The sequence below is a fragment of the Aythya marila genome (genome assembly GCF_965140915.1).
Source record: "Aythya marila genome assembly, chromosome: 5".
Classification (NCBI taxonomy): Eukaryota; Metazoa; Chordata; class Aves; order Anseriformes; family Anatidae; genus Aythya; species Aythya marila.
Genome location: NC_139046.1, coordinates 61,630,987 through 61,656,765, shown reverse-complemented (window position 1 = coordinate 61,656,765; position 25,779 = coordinate 61,630,987). Strand labels below are relative to the sequence as shown.

Sequence of the window (25,779 nt, the reverse complement as noted above, 5' to 3'; positions counted from 1 at the left end):
CTTTTTTATCTGCTTCCTTTTAATGTGTTAATTTACTCCACCGCAAAGCCAAAGGGCCAAACTCACCCCTCTGATAAGGCTTCTATTATAGGAGCATCACTGGATATGCACTGAAGGCATTACTCAGCTGTGGAGAGATCACCGAGTAATATTGTCAGAATAAACACTCTTGAGTTGCACGTCCTTGAAGGAAAGATAAAGGGATTGTGAAGAGAACGAGAAGGAACAGAACATCAGAGATGAAGAAAATTAGATAAAGGGCCAGGAAGAAACTGTTTGATGTAAACAGAGTGACAAGTTAGATTAAGAACTCTCATTAAAGCGTGCAGGATTTGCCTACAAGCAATTCAGGCAGGGAATTTGTTTACAACGCTCTGCCAAAAACAACAGCAGATGAAAAAAAAAAATCATCAGTAGGGGGATTTTAAATAATACTAAGTCTGCTGTATCCAAACACTCACTAGGACTATGCTCAGTACCATTACATTCTTTGACCCACTGAGTGAACAAGGCTATGCCCTGTTGCACATTAATGTGCAGCCCCTCCAGAAGCCACTACTAATAAGAGTGTGTCACTAATTACTCCTAGGTTACTTTAGTATGCATCTCTCTCTGAAATTATATACTGGTACTAAGATTTTGTTGCTAGTGTGGAGGAAAATCTACCTGTGAGGACTGTGCAATCTCAGGCATGATTGTATACTCAGAGCCCGCCGTGCCTTTACCAAGTTAGCAAAACAAAATTTGGAGAAGTGCTGGAAACTTGGAACATCACCTTGCATTGCTAAGTAGCAGTGCCCTTCACTAGAAAGGGTCCAGCAGAAATACAGGTGCAAGTCTGTATTACAAGCAACTTCTTCTGGAGCAGATGGCAATGGCCAAGTGAATCAACAGAACACAGCACCTTGCTCAACAACAGTGAGGAATTAGGGGCTTGGCAAAAGCCACTCCGTGTAAATCCTATTGCGACCGAACCAGATTTAAGGAGAGCTCCTTGTCGTTAGCCCCAGGTTAACGTCCCCCTCTAGCGACCTCAATTCATGGTAGGGATTTATTTTTTTTTTTTCCAGCAGCATGTTGGCTGATGTCCCTGTATGATTCTGATAAGATTATGGGAATTTGAGTCACCACTTTCCTCCTGGCATGCTTACAGGCTACAAAAAAAATACCTGGCCTGGAAAGAACACGCAGCAAGGGTGAAGTTACACAATGTGCTGGCAGCAATCCTCACCCAAGAAGCTGATCTCTCTGCCTTTTCCCAGCCCCTCATTCTCACCCTTGTGCAAGAGTTCACTGCACATGAGCTTCCTTTTCAGACCAATTCCCTGTGGGGCCATGATGCAAGTCAGACCATTGTTATCACCCGGGTTAAAAATAACCCATCCTAAACCAACTCGACTACTAAAGATTGTGTATTTGCACCAGCAGATGCTTAGTTCCTTTAACACAGCTTTGTGTGCAGAGAGAGCCAGAAAACTGTGTCAGGTGCCACTTTCTCAGGCTGTACAGACGACCTATGACTGGTGATCCACAAAATTAAAGCCACACAGATTCACCATTCCTGTGCTGCAGAGCTCTTGAGACCCAGATCAGATGTAAATATCAGAACTCAGAATAAATATCAGGATATCAGAATTCCTGTCTAGTTTTGCAGTAGTCCGAACAAAAATGCTGGTTATCACTGGAGCTAGTTTTTAAAGACTGACAGGAGGTACCAAAGGCTTAAGGGCTCCGTTAAAATCCGAAGTGTGATCACAGGTAGGAATGTGAGGTGGTGGGAAACCACCAAGCAGAGGGGAAAAGAAAGCACCCATGCGCAAAGCGATCAGTATCAGCCTGCAGCTCATGATTCATCATTTTGATCATTCTTTGAGGGAGCTGACTGCTCATTTCTTTCAAATAAAAGGCGTCGTTCCATTTTATCCCATTGTGCAGAAACGCTTCTTGCCAAAGATCAGAAAAAAATTGCAGAGCCTCCTGTTATTTAAAGATCACATTTGACAGACTGAGTCTATCAACAAAACACTGTTCAAAGTCAGCAGACTTTTTTGACAGAGATTTCAAAAGGATTAGAAAAAATGCTGGCAATTACTTATTTCCATCTCTTATCTGAAATTTCCTTGCCTGTATACTGGGAAGGAGACCTGAAGGCAAATATGAAAAAGAGAGTATATTTCTTTTATTAGTTGAAATTAAACAGTCCAGATGGCACAACCTCGCCTTGTGGCCTGTCCCCTGTAGTCAAAAAGGGACTGACAGCTATGAGACAAGCAGATTTGATCTCCCTTTCTTATTATGTAAACTTTGGTTGTGCAACATGAGTCTATGAAGATAAAAAGGAGAATCTGCATACACACAGTATAAAATACAACTACTTTTTCACTTTACACACCTTTCAATACCCTTCTGGTGAACTACATACTAAATTCTGTTATGTTGTGTGCCTTTGGCAACAGCATTGTATGGAACAATGTCAGAAAGATTCATTATTTTTAAATCTGTTTTATGCTGTGCTTTCAGTTGCAGCTCTTGGATTTTGAGATGTTTGGAAAAGAAGAGAAGAGAAGCTTGTTCTTTCCTTGGGTTTTGAAAAGGTACTTGTTTATATATTCCATACAAATCAGAAAAAATGAAACAAACTTCACACTATTTTTATGCTATTCAGTGTCCTGCCAATGTCTCATTTGTATGCAGCATACACTAGATTTGCCTAGAAGGATTTAGCTCAGTAGCTGGCACATTTACATTACAGAACAACATACACAGTTTCAGTCGATTTCATTGTTCTTACAATGGGAAATAAATATGAAAAGTGATTGTTGCTGAAAGTTCAAAAATGCAGTCAACAAATTGTGAAATTGCAAAAGGTCAGACAAATTTAATAAAATATTTCCATTTACCTTCCTCAGCTTTACACAGCCCACTTAAAATAATAAGATTATCTGTGGAAAGCCTTTACCCAACTGTTTATATCACTTCATACAAAATATGTTTGAATTACCACAGCAATACAAGGCTATAAATTCCCAACACGCAACATGCCAAATTCAGCATAAGTTATGCTTTCTTGGCACCTAGAGGTTTCCCTTTTCCTTCCTGTACTCCCAATACATTTTCATTTGAAAAAATTAAAAAGCATATAGATGTTAAAACATAATGACGGCTTAGAATTCAAGTGACTTGTGCAACATTATTTTGTGCTTTCTACTTCATTTCCTCCTACTGCGATTAAAATTCATCATGCCCTTCTACATATACAATAGTAATGCATCAAATTCAGTCCAATATAGGTTTTCAACCCTTAAACTTGGCTTTAAACTACACGAGATCCTTGCAAATTCAAAAAGGTGCTTTTTCTGTGATCTTTCTTTCCTGTTGGACGATGTCAAGTTCTGATTATTCAAGGTAGGAATGCAACCTTGAGGTATGATTGCAGCCTCCGAATCAATCTTAAACGTAAAAAGAAATTTTTCAAGAGCGCACTTTCTGGATTTAAAAAAGACACACCGTCATAATGGTGCTACTAGAGCCACGGTACAGTACATCATGGCACATCTCCATAACATAATCAAGAACATGAGACAGAACCTCTATTTACACAAACTTGATGCCACTTCCAGAAAAATATGACAGAAAAAAAGGAAAACATTTCCTGAATGTCCTGATTTTTTAGAAGGTTCCTTTCACTTTCTCTCCAGCGATCCAGTGGTCCTCCGCAATTGCATTTTCCCTGACCTGTTTAGTACGGACCATGGGTGACACCAGCAAGAATTAGGAATCGTATGGCAAACGGCTTCCTCTGAGAGGATGCTCTCCCATACCCCCTTACTCACAAGCCAGCTTGCTGTCAAAACTAGAAAGGGCAATAGCAAAGGCTTGTAGCGCGCACATTGGGTAGTTGTAGTCCATGGTGAACACATCCTCAGCCACACGGCCAAACTGCATCACTATATAGTCAGCTGCAAGAAAGGTCAAAAAAAGACAAAGCGTTATTTTTGTTCACAGCCCTCACTCAATAAGCATCCATACAAACATCCTCCTCTGACCCAGCTGAACAAAGTACAAATGAAACATGCTCACACATCAAACTTCACTACACTTACTCACATGAGTGGGTGTACTGGTATCTGATAGGGAGTAGCAAGTTGAGTGAGGAATATTTAAGTGGTTAAGGACTGCAAGACTTGTTACTGACTTTCAGAGAAATTACATAGATTAAAATGTTTTTTTGTTTTTTTAAACAGAGGTAAAATTATTTCTCCATAAAATGCTCAAGCTTCTTACAGAGAGCTAGTACAGGGTTTCACGTGCCACAAGAATCAATTAATTCTATTCCTACTTAACTGAAGGCAAGTGGACAATTAAGCATAAGGTAGAAAGGGAATGTATGATTGTCATTTAGATGTTGTCATGCATCCATGTTATATCATATTCAAAATTTTTTCCTTTTTGTACTCTTTGGGAGCAAGAGGAAGTGTCAGCCTCATTCACAGTCTGAAACAACCTGTTTCATTGAAGATGCAGATCTAACTGTTTTCCTTTAGAAAACGCATCAAATGCATGCACTGATGTTTCAAACAGCGTTGCTTCTGGAGACTGGCACAGTCACTTTTACCACAGTTTCCTGTACTCCCTGGCTGTCTAAGCATGACACTGTCCTAATCCAGTGTGGTCCAGCACCAGTGACTATTTATGCATTCCTGATGCGAGTGCAAAGTGGGGCAGCCCAACACTGCTCAAGCACTTGTCTTTTGCCCTGCTCCAACAATTGTGAAAAAAGAGGGCCCTACGTGGCTGATGGAATGCAGCATGCAGGTACGGAGCCAGAGGTGGTGTGAAAGGTAGTCCTGACATTTTCTAGTCCTGATGTTTTCAGGATGCTTGGTAGGGCTAATGCTACGAAGAGTAGTTATGGTGAAGTGGATGCAGAATGAGACCAGTCAGAGCACCACCAGCTGGACAGTGTATGGAGACCAGAGCACACAAAAAAATCAAGGAAGGGCAATGTGATTGAAGTGATTGAGTGAAGTGATGCTGCCCCATGGTCCTGCTGAACGGGGGTACATGATGCAGTGAGTTGGACCCACACAACTAAACTAAACTCATCCAGGTAACAACAGTAAGGGCAGAATCACTGCCAGGCTGGGTATGTAGTACTGTTTCTACACACTAAAAAGAGACAGACAAACTTACGATCGTTATCATGAATAATTTGGAAGTTCTTCACTGAGGCCTGTGTGACTCGACCGTGGAAATTTAAAACATAGGACTGAGTGTCATCATTCCACACTGGAGTTTTGTTGTGCAGCTCAATGACACTCTCTGTATTTTTGTTCTGCCATCTTGCAAGCAGTGTCTCATGTTCCTGCACACACCAAAGATAAGCACTTCAGTTTAACAATCACAAAAGATGAAAAAATAAATTCACACACACACACAAATGTCCATAAATCCAAGCCAAAACACTTAACTGTCACTGTCAACTCTCAGCACAGCATCATCAAATAAAATAGAGAAATCAGAGTATCTTAATAAGGCTATGCAGTCGAGTCCTTTTTGCAGTTTGGAAAAGGTTAGCTGCATCTTTTGTTATCAAAATACATTATTATTTGTAGTGCTGTTGTGAGTCACAGAACTAGTCACACATCCCATTGTTCTGAAACTGTTCTAACATATTTTTTTTTAAATCTCTAAATCTCCAGAAATGCAAAAAACTAACTCTATCTGAAAAAAAAAAAAAGTAATTTTTATTGTTAACTGATGGACTTACATTTCGTGGTCTGATGGAAACTCGTTCATGATCCATATTCATTCCTGGTATGATCACACTCATTTTACGAGGTCCTTTAAACCCCAAGACATTTGTTTCCTAAATGTAATTAGAAAAGAGCTCATCATGTTCTGTACTTTTAAAGTTAATTTCTTCAACAGAAAGATACAGCAATAGCCCAGGAAACTTTTGTTAGTGAACTCTTAAGACATCTTGAACTCCCACCTTCACTGGCACTGCCAAACTCTAGCTTTTGTCTGAGAAGCTCTGACAACAGGAAAAACAGAAATAGAGAGGTTTCCAAAAACACTCCTAGCACTGGCTGCCAGCAACCTGAATACAATTTAAGAAATAAAAAAATAATTCCTCTGTTAAAAAAAGATAGGAACTAACCAAATTGCTTGGATACTGCTAGATCTGAAAATACAGTAGTTGTATTTTAAAAATCATAAAACGCAGTCACACATTTTGATGAGAGACTAAATTAAATATATGGGACCAACTCCATTTATTCCAGAGCCAGTACAAGAGCAAACAAGAAGAAGCTGCCAGTAAGAGCATCTGTTACCAGTGCTGTGGTTTTCAGTCTTCAGATATATTATGCTTAAAGATGAGCATGGCAAAAAACAAACACATTAGCATGAAGGCAGATTTTTGAGCTATGGAGGCAGAGAAAGTAAAGAAATAACATGGGCACCAACAACAAATCCATGGAAAGTACAAGTTCTTCCATTAAGCATGATTTGAGGCATTTCTGACCAGTTTTTCACAAAAGCATCCAAGTACTGCACTATCCTCTCAAAATACAACCACACGAGACAGTGACACCTCTAAAGGTCCAACTTCACCCCTCGTGTTTTGTAGTTGTTTTTTTTTTCTCACATACATATTTCCCCTTCACCATTCACAAATGAAGGGGGCCGTGCAATTTTTACTTGTACGGACTATTTTTCATTTATCAGACCTTTGAAATAATTTTGGCTGTGTCAGCAAACCATCTGGAGATTTTACACAACTCATTGATGATTTGAATGCATGCTAGGAAAACTCCACTGAGACATTTTAATAAATACTCTTGAAGCAATCTAGGTATATTTATATACGTCCATGGCTATATACTTTAATGGGAAAGATTCAACCTCTTTCCCAAATCACTTGTATCAAGGGCCCTGGCAAAGTAAACCAATGTTTTCAGTTCAGTTGGAAGCATTACTTGGTTTTGTATCGTGACAAGACTCAGACTAAAATGACTGCCAGCAGATTTTATAAGCAGGAGAGACTCAGCAGAGCAGAAGTCAATTTCTAAGAAAAGATTCATACTTATGCTTATTTTCCACTAACTGCTGACAATTTTGGTCTTCTCTGCAATGCCTTACAAGCTTTTCTTCTCATCAAGCTGCTGTTACGCTATCCACAATTCATTTAGATGCTGACTGGTTGAAGACATTGTTCAAGGTAAAATTAAATAATAGTGCTGAATCACTTCCCTCCCAAGAAGCAGTGCTATCACTCTGAAACAACAGTACTGTATTCCTGGGATTTATTCAGAAACGTAAACTCAGTCTTTCTGCCAAATGCTAAAGGAATGGTTTCTAGCTGCACATTGTATCAATCACCAATTACACCAAACATTTATTGGCAAACGTGATCCTTTTGCTAAACTCAAGATACAGAATTAAAACTCTACAAGCATAGAATAGATGAGGAAAACAGTGTGCATAAAAGAGGAGCTTAAATTAAGAGCAGACCTTTCCAATCTGCGTTGCACCAACCAAAATTATTTTCCCTTGTCTCCCGGGTTCTCTACTTGCGTGTGCAAATTCAAGACTACCAACAGCACTATTAGGGAACATAGGGAACATTTCACACCATTTTAATGTCACTGGCAGTCTTGAGTTACATAGGAGCTCCACATAATTGCTGTTAGCTGGCAGAGCTCTACAGATTTAAATCAGCTACGGTCTTGGCCCAGCAGTGTTGCTGAGAAGCTGCACTCTCTGCCTGTGTCCAACCAGCAAAGCTGCTCCTGCAAGCATGCGTCACAACAAACTGGACTGAAAGAGTGCAGACCCTCTCCCCGGTGTTGCTTTTAAACTATTATACACTTTCGTAAAACTATGGCAGCTATTCACTGTGTTGGGAATAGCTGCCACGATAAAAGCTGTACGCTGTATATGCCAGCAGCTCCCAGGAGACTCGCAGTTTCATTATCCCATATTTGTCTTTACTTCAGCAACTTTCCTCTCCGGACTTGGATTTGCACAGGCATGCCTTGTCCTTAATATATTCTGTAGAAACACAGATTTTCAGAGAAAACCCAAAACCACAAAACCCCACTACATGAGAGTATAATGCAAATGATTGAGGCCTAATCATGAATACGTAGTTTTATTCTGGCTTTATTGAAACCTGAGTCACACCTCACAATGCCAGCTGAGCTCCCTGCCTGTAGAATCTGATGCCAACTGAATTGTGCGATCCTATGGATATAAAGGAACCTGGAGCAGAAAATCCTGGTACAAAAGGTACAGTTAGGTCTCCTTGTTTCTTGATAAATTCTGCCAAGCGATGCTGAAATCAGCCATTAGGTGCTGCTGCAGATTTATTAGTGTGCTAGCCTGCCATCATCGAGAAAGGTAAAAATGGGTAAGAGCACCTGATGAAACTCAGTCTTTGCACTAACATTACTCACGTTGCTTGAAACACATCTTAAGGTAAACTCCACAATGAGAGCTCTCTGTTTATCCCACAATTAATGACAGATATTGCTACCTTCTGCCTGCATAAACCAGACCGGCCAAAGATTCAGCAGGTCAGGCTCGGTGAATTGGTGGGAGCGAGTACAGCTTGCTCTCCAGATGGGTACTTGATTGGATGAGTTGAGACACAGTGAACTGCATAGTGGCTCCTTCAAGATACTGCTTATTAAAATTTTTTGCTGCAGGAAAAATCTCAAGGCAAGAATTGAGTTACCTTAGGACAAGGGTGTTTCAGGAGTGCTCTTTATGGCATTCTTTGCTGTGGTTCTGCTGCTTTCAGGAACATTAATTGCACCTTAGCAAACCTAACTATTAATGAAACTTAATCTAGATTTCCTTTTGTCCTCTGGACATAGCACACCGGCAAGCCTGCTGCCTTTTGCCATGAGTATTAAGACATCAGTGGAATGAGTCATTTTCTTATACAAATGTACAAGTTTTAAACTGCTGATCTGCAAACAGGCATATAAAACCAGCCTTAGTCTTATCCACATTCTCCAAACAGGGACTGTGGTTCTGTTCTTTCCAACACGTGCGCTGCAACTTCTCATTACCTCTGCTGACTGCAACTGAGTTTCTTATTTGGTATTTTTAATTGTTCAAATATCAGTGTTGCTCCCTTATACAAACAGTGCCCGAATTTTTCAATATATAACTTTTTAAAACTGTTTTTGTTTTCTATTTCCATTTCCATTTTGCACCAAATGATTAGTTACCCAGTGCTAGAGAATGCCCTCCTGTGTAAACTAGTAAAATTACCTTTTTTAAATATGGAAATTCTTCTAGGTTCCTACTGAAACTTCAGTTGACCTACAAACTGACATCAAATCCTGGACTCTGTTGTTAAATCCTGCTATCTGGATTTTCTGAAGTTCTCAGAGTTTCAAATCCAACCGGTACAGAGGGACCATGCTGAGCACTTGTGTGCATGCAGAGACCACGTGCCCAAATAAGTGCATATGAAGAAATGCACAATTTATAAAATATTCACATAAAAAACTACAAACTAAGCAGCAGAAAAAGAACACTAAAAGTTAATACTGTCACCTCGGTGCTCTCAGCACTTTACATGGTAAGGATGGGTCTCTGCTTTCCTTTTCCTTTCTTGCTTAAAGCTACCAGGCGCACTGCTTCTTGCATCCCGAAGCTGACCTTTCCAGGGACACATTCTGTGCATATGCTGGTGAAATGCTGTGACAGCTAGACCTTGAACTGGCATTCTTGATTAGAATTAGATAAGAACTTTTCAGAAAGTGATTCCTGAATATTTTGGTCAGTTGTTGATTTAGGAAAACAGAAAATTTTCTATAGGACTGCATATACAAATCAGAAGAGTTACTTGGACCCAGAGATTTCTGGGCAGAACACTCTCAGTAAAGCAGTTAGTCATCCTACATCCTAGCCATTCCACAACACCAACTGTGCTCCAAGCCCTAGTTGTCTGCATTGCTTCTGACAAAAGCTATTTACTCTCCTATAAGAAGCAGTTTTCTCTCATTCAAACGTATTTTGAAAAACAAATTTGATTTGTTTTGTTTTGCTTTCCAGGTAAAAAGGATTTTTAGAGCTTTTATGCCAGTCTCTTAGCCACTGCTGCAGACCCAACGGTCCAGCTATGTGTTTTGGATCAGAGGGGCCTCCCCCAAAATGTCATTATAAATGATCATGACTTAGTTCAGCAACTCCAGGTACACAACTTCTCCCAGTTCAGGAGGCTCCCCCAGATGGTGCCTGCAGTCTGTGAAGCATCCTACTTTTGGGGGGTTATGTAAGAGCTCCAACGTCTTCTGATCAAAAGTGAGAACTGGGCAACCTGGTTCTATGCACGACATTTTTCACCTCTACTTTCTACCGAATTTCCCGGTTTCTCTGGTGAAGATCAGGTGTTTCATTACGTCAAAGCATAAATGTTGACTTACATAATCTTAAGTGAGAAGGAAATTCAGTGTGTTATTTCAGAAACTGAGCTGCCCTTTCTTGCATATTTTGCCTGTGAGCAGTACTTACATAACAAATAGCAGCTAGCTCCTGACGCAGGATACTCGCTTCCAGGCTTGATGTTGTTTTCATTGGATTTACTCCATTGTCATAAACTGTAAACTTAGTTCCCATAAGATTTGATCTATCAAAAAAATGGAAAATCCAATCACCATTTGTCAATTACACTGCCTCAAACATCTATCCTTTACTGCACTGTAGCCCCAGAGAAAAGACAAATAATATGAAGTACAAATAGTTGTTAACTCTAATCCCAACTGAATGGCACCTCCTGAATTAAAGGCCATAACAAAAATGTCAAGGTAGCGCAGAGCACAGCAAAGGTTCCTATCATTACACTGAAGACTTCTCATCACATCTCGTAAACTAGTAAATTCAAGAAGGCAATAAGGTGGGGTTAGGGTTATTTGTTTGATTTTTTTTCTCTTTTTTTTTCTTTTTTCAGTATGCTTACTCTCTACAAAACCATCTGCCTTCTTACCTAATTACGAGCTCCACTAGACTACAGACAGTGATTTTCGTAAGGTTAGAAATAAGATTGGTCTTTACTATTTAAATGGAAATCATACCAAGAAGTGCAAAATAGGATTTAGAAAACATTAACACTGCTTTATCCTCCTTCTGTGTTTGCATTGCAGCAGTACATTAAGTTCTGAGATTCACACAGGCAAACAGCAATTAGGGGTACGGTCCCTCTCCTCCGGCACAGACAATCTAAGCATACATTGAGAGGCACCGTGTCGGTATCAACAAGACTGATGTATGATGGGGTGACGGACAGAAAAGAAGCATGTGATTCCGAGCAAATTCCAGTACATGTAAATAACTCTAATTAAGATCTTAAGGAATGAGCAAAACTCAGGAGATTTTCAAATTATTTAAGACAGAACTCCCGAAATATCAACAGCAGCTAGTTATAATCTGCTCATGTACTTCTTTAAATTCCATTAAGATAACTTGTCTGTATCTTTGGATGCCCATACACCCTTGGGAATCTGGCCTATGAGCATTTAGGAGCCCCAGTCTGCTGACTTTTAATAAAACGTGGCCGCATAAGTACTTGAGAAATTCCAAAAATATGACTTGAAAAATGGTAAACTGTAAAACCATTATCACATGATGTAGTCAAAACTCCAATTACGAAGTCACGATGATTAAAGACTTCTTTATTTCAAATGAACGTTATACTCTCTCTCTATGTATATAAATTCTTAGATGTATCAGTGTTTACCTCAGTTTTCCAATAAAACTCTCTCCACCCCGAGACAGGTCAGTTGGGTCTATGGAGATGAGGTAATTAGAGGTTTTACTCTTCTTTCGCTTCCTTCCAGCTAACAGAAAAACCTAAGCAGTGCAAAAAAACACCATGTTCTAGAATGCCAAAGGGGTTAGCACACACCACATCCTGCTTTGATATAAGGAGACCATAGGCAATTTTTCTGTCTTCCAGCACCATTAGCAAACAGAAGATCTCCTGGGACTTAGCAAAAACAGATAAAAATCAGGAAGAGAAAGTAACTTCTCAACCACTCAGTCCATCATTTATGGTTTAAATAATTAAATCCAACCTATTTTGTTAAATGTTTAATTCTAGGTTGCACTCCCTTCCACTGGTATTGAAATAGATGCTTTTCAGGCCACAGAATGCAGCTGTCACATTAAGGTGCCATGCATGGATTATTTAAGGCCAAAGATTAGGCATGTGAAGACAGGCAGCAGAACAAACTGATACTGGTGTTTTGCTTTTGAAAGACAGTAGGGCAGAACTTAGTGAAAAGGCATATAAAATACAAGATTATATTTTCCTTGTAAACTTCTTCAGACTTTTTATATATATATATATATTCAGATGCAACTGATATGCCATTCAAGGTATTTTATGACCTTTTTACCATGCTCCCTTTCCAAATGGAGGTAATAGGTAGGGTACATCCCTCGATCCATTCCTTTCTTGTCTCTTGTGATTCTGCATTTGACGGTGACACCCTGTGGAGCAGGTCTGACAGCAAATTCCTCCAGGTCATCGACATCTATGAGAGGCTCATTTGTGGAAGGACTAGGGGCTGAGGCCGCTTCCTAAAACAGAAAGCAAAGCTCAGGTTTCCTCAGCTTTGAATTACAAGGTTTTAGGTACAAAGGAGTGGCAGTTGATGACAGCTGCACTAAAAACAAACAAACAAACGGGACATATTGTCTTTTCTGTTCTGATAGCTCGGTGGCTTCAAGGCAACTTACCAAGCTAAGTACCTCTCCCTATCCAATTGGTTGAGTTCTTGGCTACCAAAGGCCCATAGGGAATTTCTCTATCCTACTGACGTTGAGCAAACAGACACATCTGGCAAAGAACAGGGCAGCTGCACGATCAGATTGCTGTAATGTTACAAAGCAGACCCTGGCTCACACTTTCCCATCTCAACGTATTTCTCTTTTGAGAAGGCTCATATCCAAGAACAGTGATGGTCTTTGATTAAAGGAAGAAATGGGATGGTGAGAGATGGATTAAGCTAGAGAGAACTCCAAAAGGGACGAGAATTTGGTGCAGTACATAAAAGAGTGAGCCACCATCCACTGGTTTAGCAAGAGCTCGTGATGTAGAATATTTGAAGCCTTATTTTACCTTTAGATAGTAGCAGCAAGAGCAGGGTGGGAAAATGATGAGAAAAAGGCAGTAGACCCTTCTGGGCACCCACAAGAGGCAGAAAGGTAAATATTTACTGTTTACCTTTCTCTTCATTTAAGTTCAGAAAATATTTGCTATTCATTACCCCTAGTCATTATTTTCATTGCTTCTGTGAACTGAGAACTATCACAGTAAATCACTTCAGAGATGCTTTAGTGTATACTGAGAACAAAACAGGAAAGCCAGGCCTGTCCTGACTGTTCTCTGAAGTGATGCAGTACACAGAAACCAACATGCTCCTGCTTTGGTACTGACTCCTTACCTTATTGGATTTCTTGCTTGTGGCAGAACCAGGCCGGGTGTTACTGTTTAGCTGTGAAGAGCTGGAGCTGTCTTCGTCTTCCTCATCCTCTTCCTCATCAAAATTCATGCTGCTTGAAATGCCTGAGGAGAAAGCAGCGCCCTATGAAATACTAACACACTGAATCTGCCCATACGTGATGTAGAACACCATTTATGCTGTTGCACCTTTAGGCTCACAGGTGAGAGAGGGTGTGTGCGTGGGGGGGGTCGCTATATGAGGCGCTGTACAAATAATACGTGGCTGAGACAGCACCTGCATGAGAAGCCAACACATTTCAGCAAATGAGAAAGGAAATAGCATGGTTTCCATTCCACAGGAAGGACTGAGGTACACATTGATACAAGAACAATATACAGCTAGAAAATAAATTCAAATCTTCTAAATCCCATCAAGGACTTCAAACACAACAAAAGTCTTAAACCTGAAATTGAAGCTGAGTGGACAACCTATGACAGCCATTTGGAAACCGTACCAATTAAAATACAAACCCTTCTACAGCACACTTTTAACTGTTCCTAGGAGATCGGATAAAGCACAGATCTTAACAGTGAGAGGAAAACATTCACATCAAGGAAGTGTTCTTATGCATATTTATTCCATGTAAAAAGCGGTATCAGTGCAGGCCATAGGAACTGCCTTAGAGCACTTAAAAATTTGACTTTAAAAGAAGAATTCAAAACCTCAGACATTTCAAAGGGGAACAAAACTTTGAACATCAAACAGGATTTGGCAGCAGAAAGTGTCAATGGTGGGACATTTGCCAGGCCTAGTTTTTCAAGGAGTATCATGCAGATGAAGCCACCCTGTACTCAGGTTTCACATATCAGAGGCAACCTACGCAGCATTTTTTTCTCCCCCCAAAAAATAGAAAAAACTTGGTCCTGAATTTCCACTGTTGGTAAGTCTGATGCAGAAGGATAAACGAAATGCAAAGATTTCCAGAGCTAAAAAGCATGGGCATATTTAACTTTTTCCTTCTGTACTTACCAGGAACATGATCCAGGGCGACAAGACTGGATTGGGAGGTGGAAGAGGACCAGGATGTATTTGCATGGGGATCTGGGAAAGGAAAAAATCCATGGGCTTGATTCTGCAAACCCTTAAGTGTGTGAACAAGCCTGACTCCTCACAGGACTAAAGGCTTACTCAGTGGGACAAAATAACTGCTGCCACAATTTTCAATTAGGGACATCGTGTCTTTCTGCATAATCAAATTCACCTTCCACCTGCTTATACCTGCTGTCACTTTCTTTGGTGTGTTTTGAATAAAGTCATAAAGCCCTCATTCAGAGCTCAAGCTTACCAGCCGTGCTAAAACACTTCTGTGAATGGCGTGCCCTTCACGGTAAGTTTTTGGCCTATTTTTGAATATGCATAAAATAAGCTGATAGACACACCTGATATACACAGATTTTACACAAATATTTATTCAGGAACATTGAAAAAAGTATTCAGACTCATAGTTGGATGGCCTAAATTCTACTTAAACCCCTGTGCCTCCTAATTATATTACTCAGGCTATCTAAATGGTTCTTCTGTGACTTCACGAGTACGCATCAGACGTTGCTGCAACTTAGTCTCTGGAATATGAGCTCGGTCTGCAACAAGCAGAGGCTGAACCAAACCAAACTAATGTAAGAAATATAAATATTGGAGACAGTATCCATAATGGTTTTCCTCACTTCAAATTTTGGAGCTGTATGAAGAAAATAGACATCAAAGAGCACTTCTTCTTTAAATGTTATTGCTGCTTCTAATAACTTGAATGCATATCCCTTTAAAACAGCTTTTGACACTAGATGCATACTGCATAATAAAACAACACCAAAGCAGTAAGAGCGAATAGAAGTGAAATAGAAGCACATGCAATTTTTGTTTTTCATTCAGTTGCACTGCAAATGGTCTCATTATCTACTTCTTCAGTTCCCCCAGTCTGCACGTACACCATCCAGCATGGCAGCAAAAAGTTTCAACAGGATCTGGTTATGCAGGATAAGGCTGAGTTCACAGGTCAAGAGGTATTTTTAAAGCCTGCAGAACTCTCTCATTATTAATCACACGCTCATTAATTGCAAACATTAGTTCTTAATAACGACAGCCGATGTTCTAGTCAAATATGCATGGTTAACAGAGGCAATCCATTTCTTCAGCTGGCATCTGTGCAGAAAAGCCACACTTGGATATGCTAGCATGGACAGACAAAGAGTTTATTTCTACATTCATGCTATGTATTTCACCACCAATATTTTGGTGGTGAAAATTCTGTGCTTGTCTTAGAAAGTCTGCACTCAGGACCTGTGGGGGAGAATGCTTCAAATCTATTCCTTCCCCAAGTTTCAAAACAGCTGTAACTTCACGTGGCAAAGAACTACAACCAAATTGTTCATTCCATGTCTTTACAGAGAAATGGAGGAAACTGATAAACATGAAGACTGAATGTTAATTATTCAGTGTTAAAACTTACAGAAGTCTGGCTCTGTCCTAGTGACTCATTTGCCAGCAATGACTTCTATGTATTAAGACTCCTGAAATCTAAATCTAAAATCTAAAAATCTAAAAATCTAAATCTGAAATCTAAAGGATGAATATTTCCTGCAAGAAGAAAATGATTCTAGCTATGCCAACTTCCAACAGATGGAGAAATCAAATAAAATGTTTGGCATTTTCTTGCAAGCAGCATATTCTCTTCACATTCAAGTAGCCTACGGCCTCTTTGTCTTGTAACTGAACTTGCAGGGTGAACCTCAGTGAGGAGAAATACACATATTGAGAGAGGCTTCTCTCCACAAAGTTAGAATCAAAGAGCAGAACAGGCACAGATCAGAGCTAAACAAACCTAATGGGGCTTGACCTGCCCTTTCCCATCAGGACACTTAGCAGCCACCTCTGTGATTTTCTCCTTTTGCTCCTATTCCATGCAAGAGGACCACCAATGCGAGACAGCAATTCTAAAGGTTTTTTCAAACCAATGGGGATACGCCGATAAAGACATGCCAGAAGCACGAAGCAAGAGTGAGAAACTAACGAAAAGCTCTAGTTCTACGTAAAGGTTCCCATGACTTCTGGGATGCTCAAAACAGGCTATCAAGCCTCCTTTATCAGTACCACGTGGCAAACCACATATGCAAAGTAAAAAATATTTTCTAGAAATACTACTAGTTGGAGTCTTGTCTTAATACCTTTGTGTCCCACAGACGATAGCTCTGTTCTCAAAAATAAGTAAACCCCAACATTTCCACTTTAAAAAAAAAAAAGCCCCTCCATAGGTTTGAAGCATAGCAGTCTACCAGTGTTGTGTTCTGATCAGGAGTATCCTCAGAGAGGGGTTAAAAAAGGTCATACTATTTATTGATTTTATTGGGGAAATAAAGGAGAGAATAAAAATATACGTTAACCTGGAAAAAACATCAAAAATAGAAACGTACCCCAGAGTAAAAACCTGAGTGCTCTGACCTAATTTGAGAAGTCTGTTGATAATCTTTTTTTTAAAGTCAACCAGCCTTAGCAAGTAGTGTGCCTGGCTATTAAAAATTCTGAGCCACGGTCTAAGGCAACACAATCACCACACAGATCAGCACTAGTTAGCCATGCCAACATCCCTCTGACTCAAATGCCCAGGAAGTGCCCCACTTGGATAAAACCTGCCCATTTCAGTTGAAGCTGCTCACATCTGCAGAGTAATGTCCCAGAAAAAACGAATCATAGTGAGAACTGCTCTGCAGACAAGAAGCGTGCATTTAGGTATGAATAGTCTATTTTAGATGAGTCAAGTTTGCACTTATATTTTGCTCTTTATACACAAGGAGTTTATTCTTAAAGCGTCAGAGTACTCTTGGCTCAGGCCATCCTAGCTTCAAAAGCTATACACTGAAGAAGAACAACCCCTAAGTAAATGCCTTCAGTAAAAGCTTTGTGAAGATTTTAGGATTTTTTCCTTCCTACAGTTAATGTCTAACAAGACATAATAGCACTGCAGGAAGGAAGGCATAGATGCATGAATGCGTACATACACAATCTAGCTCCCAAATCATGCATGCCTTCAGAAAAAAAAAAATAAAAAAATCCAGAGCATTTCAGAACTGTGCGTGAGAAATGCTGCAGAATGCACAGTTTTGTAATTTTCACCTCTGCAAGCATGAACACACATTGTGAAACTATGAAGAGTTTAGCTGACAGCAAAATTAAAATTAATATTCTAGTTTAAATGTTGTTATTCCATACTCTTCTTCAGCCCTCAAGTATGTGATTTTGAGAGTCATATCAAAACGCAGCAGATGGATATGAGTATTAGCATCTGCTTGGTGCTTCAAAAGCAGCACTGCACTGCAGATGGGAACGCCGCATCCCTGAGAGTCTGGAGGGCTCTTGTTCCTTGGGACAAGAGAGAACTTCATTATTTTCACGGACAGAATAGGACAAAGCCTAAAAGGCTTGGAAAGGGAGAAGCACAGAGTACCGATCTCTGCTTAGGCTAGGGCTGAGCCTGAGAATAGGAAAAGGAGTCAACATACACAAAGCAAGCATTGAGAATCCAAAGGTGGCTTTGGCTACTTACCCTTCTTCTGCATTGCTGTTCTAAGATCCTGTTTGCTTTGCTGTTGTTGGCCACTGGCCATCTTCTCTCCATCATCTTCATCATGGCTAGATTGCCCAATAGTGAGAATCTGCACTTGACTTCCTGTCTTCTGAACATCATCTTGAAAAGCAGCTGGGCCATCAATTCCTGTCAGACAACAGCAAAAGCCTTGGTTATCATTGTGTCAAGAAGTTACTGCAAAGATAATCCTTCCCTCATAAAAAGCATCTTTTCTAAGAAATGAAGATCACATGCTCATATTTAATAATATTTTATAGACTTAAACAAGACTACAACAACCCCCAAGGCAAAAGTCTCATTCCCCACTTGCCACACTTTAGAAGCTCCAAGAGGTGATCAAAATGTCACTGCTGCACTCCTCATCCTGAAAGCAACACATCCATGCACCAGAGGCACTGAATACTAAACAGAAATCAATTGGAGAGGATAGGCAAAGCAAACGGATGCAGCTTTCCTAGCAGGTCACAACTGGTTCAGAAATAGATAAACCTGAGCCCCATATTATGCCCTCTAAGACACAAAGGCTACCATTATGAACTCATTCTTCAAAGTTTCAGAAACATAGAAAATTCACCTGCTGATCTAACAGCACATATGACAGGAAGATCAGCAGATTACCGAGACTAACTATGCCAACTAAGTTAGTAAATTGCCATACAGATAAAAGACCAGAATGAAACTCTTTGAAGATAATAAATATTGCTTCAAACCGGATTGGGCATGCCCCTAGGCAAGCTGCTCTGAGCAGGGGTGTGGGACCAGACTGTCCCAGAGGCACTTTCCAGCCTCAGCCTGGCTGCCATTCTAGTTCTGGTGATAGCCAGAAACATTTATTTTTTATTTATTTATTTTTACCTCCTTACTGCTATAATTAGCCTCTGGGGAAAAAAAAAATAAAATAAAAAATGGGGTGGGGAAGGAGTATTCTTATCACAAGCTAACTTCGTTTCCTTCTTCAGGACAGCAGACTGAAATAACAGATTGCAAGTGTGCCACTCTTAGCTAAAATGAAGTGATGATAAATAAAATAAACCAGCTATATAGAAATGCATTTGGGCACCGATAGAAATGGTACTATCATCATTTACAGACAGAGTAAATAACTTAAGCCTGTATGCTGCTGCTGTTCTAAAAGCTTTGTTAATAAGCAACGTGATGGAGAATTAGCAAGCATTACAAAGAGCTATTTCAGTAAAAGAATTTGGTGCTCCTCAGACCAAATGGAGCAGAATAAATCCCGTACGAAGGGGCACTACATGTTGGGCTACGTTTTCAGCCTGTGATATGTAGCAGAAGTCTCCAAGATTACCATTTCAACCCTTTTTGCCAGCAGCTGTCAACTTGCGTTAAAAGACAACTGGATTACACATTAGCATGCTTAACTGTACTTCACCATACTTACTGTTACTGCCACTGTGGTGCGAAGCCCTGCTGGAAAATAAAGTGGTCCACTTTATCAGCAGCAGCACTAACCGTGCTACCACCTAACAAGACTGCAGAGGTATTTAAAAACTTTCAGGTTAGGTGGAAAAGAGAGAGACAAAACCAAAGCAGACGTGACTGACACTTCACACATTCAGATTTCAAGGTCTGAAGGAATTATTGACCCCGCTGCATCATGCAGAACCTCTTCTGGCAAATTCTACACCTACCCTGTAAGTCCTGATTTAGTTACCATAAAACTAACAACAAATAAACCATCCAACCTTGAACACCTAAATAAAGTAGATGGAAATGTTTCTATCGCCTTTGTAGAAGGAGAGTTTCAGGCTCTCGTTGTGATGCAGAACGCGCTGCAACCCCACAAGCGTTGCTCTAATGATAAATTACCCCCCGTGTTCAGCACCAGTGACTCCGTCTGAACTGGCCTAAGGAGTTCTGGCTACCTGATTATTTTTACACCTTCATCAGCTAGGCAATAGACCTCTTATACTATCAAGTGCCTTGCCCTTTCAGAAGTCAGTCCTCATCAAAGCACCTCTTAACCTTATCTTTGATCAATTAAAGGAACTGAAGTTTCTGTCTCCACATGTTTTCCTGGCCTTCAGATCCCCCACTCTTCAAATCATTCCAAATTCTTCAAAAGTTTCAGTATCCCCTTTGAAGTTTGGAACGCCATTAGTTTAGTGTTGGCCTTTTATGCCATTTGCTGCCTAAGAGCTCCTGCTCTTCTCTCCTCGGTTGTCATCTTTCAGGAGCTGTTGCGGCTTGGCAGACTCCATCCTGGGCAACAAGTGCAATCCACAATCTTCACTACTAAATTACTAAAAACTAAATATAAAATCTGCATTCAGCTTTACAGAAATTCATGCTGTCTGAAGGAATTCTAGTTTACTGGACAACCAGATTGCTACGTCAAAGAGTCTGACAATTTACAACACAAATCTGTTCACTGTTGACATTTTTCTTAGCTAACATTCTAACTCACACAGCGTGACACAGATGTTGCATACACCCACGCTGGAATCTTACACAGGCTAAGTTAAATAAAGCACATGGAATGGCTTGGGTTGGAAGGGACCTGAAAGATTCTAGTTCCAAAAGAGGTTAAAAAAAAACAAACAAAACTAAACAAAACAAAACACTGAAAGCTACAGATAAGGTAAACTTAACATGCTATCTATCTCCCCTCACAGTACAACCATAAGGAATTTCATCAGGTCATTTATTGTACAGAAAAACAACAAAGGCAAACCCTATAAAAGCAATGACTGCAGTTAACTAAGCAGTGAAACTGAGAAAAGCACTAACACATGGAAACGTAAAGAGTTTATGGCATCCCAAAATTTGCATACATATTTGGGCAATACAAACACTCTTCATTACAGTACATTAGCAGGGACAAATTATACATTGAACAGCGTAATTCCCGATGTTGCAGGTATAATATGGCAGTGAACAGAACAGCACTTTTACTGACAGTGAGTTATTTCAGGATACGTACTACAGCAAAGGTGCTCTAGAACAGACACAAGAGCTGCTCAGATCCACTGCAGTATTTTTAACAGCTTTATCCATCAACTTTAAGGTGACTGCCTCAAGTCAGGTTCTCACTATAATACTCCGAATTTCAAGCGTTAAGCACACATAAATTTAACAAAAGGCTCATACCTTGTGCATATCTACTCCCTTATTAAGCTTTGGACACTGGAAACCTCATTTTGAGAACCCATTCCAAAGGGAACAAAACATCTTAATTATTCTTCTTCAAAGCAAACACTGATCTGCGGCAAGGAAATGCCTCTGACGGCATGAGACACTGCACTGAGGCTGCTGCTTTCTGATGCCTGCAGCACAGCTGCGCTCACATCCCGTGCTGTCAGGAACATCGCGTACCATGAGGCAGTAGGACAAAGGCTACCCTGGCAGGTCACACTTTTCAAGAAGAAAAATCAATTTCAGCATTCTGCGGAGTGCATCGCTGGTGGAGTGTGTTATTAAGCATTACGAATGGTTCTGCTGCTGACCCCATTTAAGAGAATGGGCGATATAGCCAGAGAGAGAAAAAAAAAAAGAAAATAGCATCTGCTGTATTATAGTTTTGTATAAAAAAAACAGCAAATATATTTGGTGCTATAGATGGTTCACAGCAAATGCAGGATGAACTATTTAATATTTGTGTGTGTGCATGCATTCATGCAGCTATATATGCACGTGTAAAATTGTATTAAATGCAAGCAGATATACACATTTCTTTTATATTTATCACGTTATGTCTATTTGGAAAGTGATAATTCAAAAGACATTTTTAGCATAATTAACACAATGTCTGAAAGCACTTTCAAGCCTGCACAGTTATGATACTTGAGGTGGATCTCTCTGTGTTCTCACTTTCTTTGCCTCACTGACTTCTCGTCCTTCCACACACCTACAGGACAGACAGTTCACTGTGCAATAAAAGCAAACCATCACGCCTGTAGCTATAAGCTTCCTTGTTTAAGAACGGTGTCAGAAAAGGCAAAGATGAGCAGGCTGTGCCAAAAAGAAAAAGTTTATAGCTAGATTCATGATTTTCAAACATTCTTTCCCAAAAGTCAGGTAAAGAAAAACCAATGGTGATGTCTTTGAATACCTGTTAAGAAGAAAAGGAATTATTTATATTTTCCTCTAGGCAACTGTGAAGGAGAGCAGGGGAGAAAGAAGGAGACTGAAAATACCCCCAGAATATCAGTCCCTTCAGTAAGAGCCTTCTGGTAAACCCTAACATTGTCATGTCTCAGAGGAAACCCAGAGATAGCAAAAATAAATAAATAAATAAATAAATAATAATAATATACTGGCATTCAGTGGCATTTCCATCCTACAAACTACTATTATCAACACCTGCATTATGTTAGCACCTGAAATCTTACAGACAGTATTGATAATAGGCAAAATCTTTCATTCCTCAAGAGGTAATAAAAAAAAAATGACATTTTAAAACTTTTACTTGGAGAGGGAAGCAGAGAGAGTGGACAGAAAAGCAGAAAGGACTACATATTAACAAGCTATGTATTTATGTATGACCAGGGAAAGCTTAGAGAGGCAACTGATAAGCAACCACTGCCTATAGATGAGTACCAGAACAAACATGAAGAAAGGTACTGCTGATAAACAATAGCGGACAATGCCCAGTATTAGTCTTGAATAAGTTAAGAATTCAAAATTTGACAACCTGGCAACAAGCTATAGGCATAAAAGCATTTGACTGTATATTACACGAATCCCCAATAACTGGATCTTTCAAGAAAAGAATCAAATTGTATTTATACACATCACATTCCTGCATGTATTTATACATGCAAACATCTTGCTACGAAATTCAGCAAACGTTATTTACTCTTGGTTCTTTTAAAAGAGGTTATAAGTACAGGAAAGAATGATTAACTGATTATTTGCAAAGAATCTATGCTGTACCTATGACAACACAAAAAGACAGATTTCTAAATTGTTTGAAGATAATCATTATTGTAAATTAAGTACTTCTTCACAGGACATCTGCAAATTAGGAAAGAAACTAAAAAGAACCGTATCATCAGAGACAATTAATTGAGTTCAGTGACTAAATAACAAATGAGAATACATATAAGGAAAGGTACATGGCATAGAAAACAAGTATTCCTGTCCCCACTGTACAAAGTAGATCTGCAGGAAAGAAAAAATCCTGTTTTCGTTTGATAGGGTACTTAAGACAAATTCAACATTGGAGGTCAGCTCTATTGCTCACACACTAAGGTTTAAGAATGTATTTAAGCCTTTTGAGTATCAGACCCACAAAGGTGGCTGAAGCAGGCAGGAGGTCTCTGGAAGACCAAGACCTCAAGCCACATTTTCTGACTTCAGCAGCTGTACGCAGGGGGTTCTGCAACAGGCATGTCCTTCCTCTGCAAACATGCTGACAGCAAATGCAGTTGACACTCGAGAAATTTTTCTTCATTTCTGATTTTAAATGTGCCCTCAAAGGCATGACACCAGGTTAGACAAAACACTGGTCTGCACCAGAAGTCGTATCGACACGGATAACACTCAAGGCTGCAGCCAGCGGCAAAGCTGCAGTTGCAAATTGCAGAGCAGCACTTCCTCCAGCTTAGGGGTGGTAGCACAAATGCTGCAAAAGACAAGGACTTTATCCTCAGGAAAAAACTACTTTTATTAAACTGACACCAAAACAAACAGAACTTCCAGCCTTTAAAGAATGTAGCTGAAAGCAAAACCTTCTGCTTTTATTGTCTCAAGAGATCTTTTTATGTTAAAAAGACAAAAACAAGAGTTGATTACATTTTTGAAATCCACACCTATCCAGACGTTAGAACACCGAGTATAATAAGGTTTACCTCTGGAACAGTGGTACAGCAGAGGAAAGTAATACTGTAAAAATCAATAAATGAAAAAGGTTATTTCTCAGAATGTTTGCTTAGGAAGCTCTAATAAAATAGCTAGGATGAAGTATCAGGAAATTACAGCTTTTAGGAATTTAGAACTCTATTGCTTAAAAAAGAAAGAGAGAGAAAAATCCCTGTTGGGTGTTAACTCTCCTCAAAAGAGAAAATGATTGTGGGGAGTGGGGGGCATTTCTGTTATTATTTTAGGCCCACATAACCTGAAGTATACTGCAGTTGTTAATATTTTATAAGTCATTTCCCAGTATATACCTGTTCTCTTAGGGGCTGTGCAACCATTAATATGGGTTCAAGCAAATGCAAAACCACAAAGGTATTTGCTTGTTAAGGAAAGGGGAGAAAAAAAAAACAAAACAAAACAAATTTTGTTAAGAAAGGACATCTGGAGGTGATTTAGTCCAAATTTTAGTTAAAGGAAGGGCTCTCGCTAACACAGTATCAGATCACTTAAAAGCAAGTACTTGAGATCCAAGCATCTACATTTAACTTGAAAACTAGAGAACTGTGCTTTCATAAATTTCTGTCTTGTGGAGGCCAAATGATGTCTTCCCCGTCAAGTTCACGCGTTGCCAAAGCATTGCCTGAACGGGCTGTCAGATCTGGAAACAACTGGGCTTTTCTTGGTGGAAACAAATTTGTTCCTCCTACTACCCCTTCTCTTTAATGCAGGGGGAAGCCAAGATAAATCTACTCTACACAAACTCTTTTGTTCCCATCAGAAAAGGAAGTCTTATAGTGAGAAAAAATGTTGCTTATCCAACCAATGGTGCTGCTTTCTGAGTCGGCCAGCATTAATGTAGTTGCTTGTTACATATGAAAATGAGACAGGATGCACAAATCAAAACAGACGAGCAGGCGTGAAAGAGAGAAAAGAAACATGGAAGAAGCAAGCCAAATCAAAACATGAAATAGCCATCCTGGCAGAAGAAGTGCTGTGTTTCAGAGCAGCTCATTTGCTTTCTGACTCTCATAAATGGAGTACTTACATGCTGCAAGTGCAAGGGGTTCAGCTAGAAAAAAAAACTTCAGGGAATGATTTCTGAATTTTCATAACAGATTCGCTTTGAATTAGGTCCTGGCTTTGCCTAGTTTTCTGCATATTTTTTTTTTAAGGTTCTTTTTATCTTCCTGATTTGTTTCTGCTCAATTCACTGCACAAAGCCAAAAATACACTCTACCAGATAGCTTTAATTCACAAACATGTACTGGGGAAAAAAAAGAACGACAAACAAACAAAAAACCAAACCACCCCACACTACTATGTGCCTACAATACTTTCAGGAATCTTAATTCTGAAAGAATACTCTAAAGATGCTCAGGTTTGTATTCGTACTACTATGCAGGGTGCCTGTTGTAACCGTTTTCACTCGTTTGCATTACTTTTCTGTTGGACTATCTAATAACACTGTACACCAGGTTCACTAATATCCTTATTCACCCTTCCTAGCATCTCAAAAGTCACAAATGAAGCCGGAGTTCAGTCCTCTATTTTCACCGTTTTACACATCGATTTGTTTCATTTTGTATTTTTCCCAATACTGAATATTATGTCCAACAATAAACTTGGAGACCAAACCTTCCAGAAATACCAATTTAATGAGCTGAGCTACTATAAAATACAATCAATTTACTGCGTTTGCAGGCTTCTTCCCACAAAAAGGATGTTCCTTTCTAAAAATAGGCGCAGATTATATTGGATATGTCATTAAGAGTGAGATACCAGTACTAATCACAGATTTAGGAAGAGTTGATAAGTGCCACGCTACCCATCACAGAATTACAAAATGCACTG

At 39.6% G+C, this 25,779-nt stretch overlaps 1 protein-coding gene across 9 annotated transcripts in view; it reads right to left on the bottom strand.

The window, feature by feature from the left end:
- Positions 1–2,137: 2,137 nt before the first annotated feature.
- TUB (TUB bipartite transcription factor) overlaps positions 2,138–25,779 on the bottom strand; it is a 59,203-nt gene continuing 35,561 nt past the window's right edge. For 3 of the 9 annotated variants that reach the window (XM_082762131.1, XM_082762132.1, XM_082762134.1), the window contains 10 exons: positions 18,067–18,234; positions 14,499–14,570; positions 13,470–13,591; positions 12,412–12,603; positions 11,759–11,871; positions 10,537–10,651; positions 5,771–5,869; positions 5,194–5,365; positions 3,834–3,959; positions 2,138–3,735 (listed from right to left, as the gene is read on the bottom strand). In XM_082762131.1, coding sequence (XP_082618257.1) covers positions 3,569–3,735; positions 3,834–3,959; positions 5,194–5,365; positions 5,771–5,869; positions 10,537–10,651; positions 11,759–11,871; positions 12,412–12,603; positions 13,470–13,591; positions 14,499–14,570; positions 18,067–18,234 — 1,346 coding nt within the window. In that variant the 3' untranslated portion in view covers positions 2,138–3,568. Of the gene's footprint in view, positions 3,960–5,193; positions 5,366–5,770; positions 5,870–10,536; positions 10,652–11,758; positions 11,872–12,411; positions 12,604–13,469; positions 13,592–14,498; positions 14,571–18,066; positions 18,235–25,779 lie in introns of all 9 variants that reach the window. The other 6 variants (XM_082762135.1, XM_082762136.1, XM_082762139.1 and 3 more) reach the window with 3 other exon arrangements.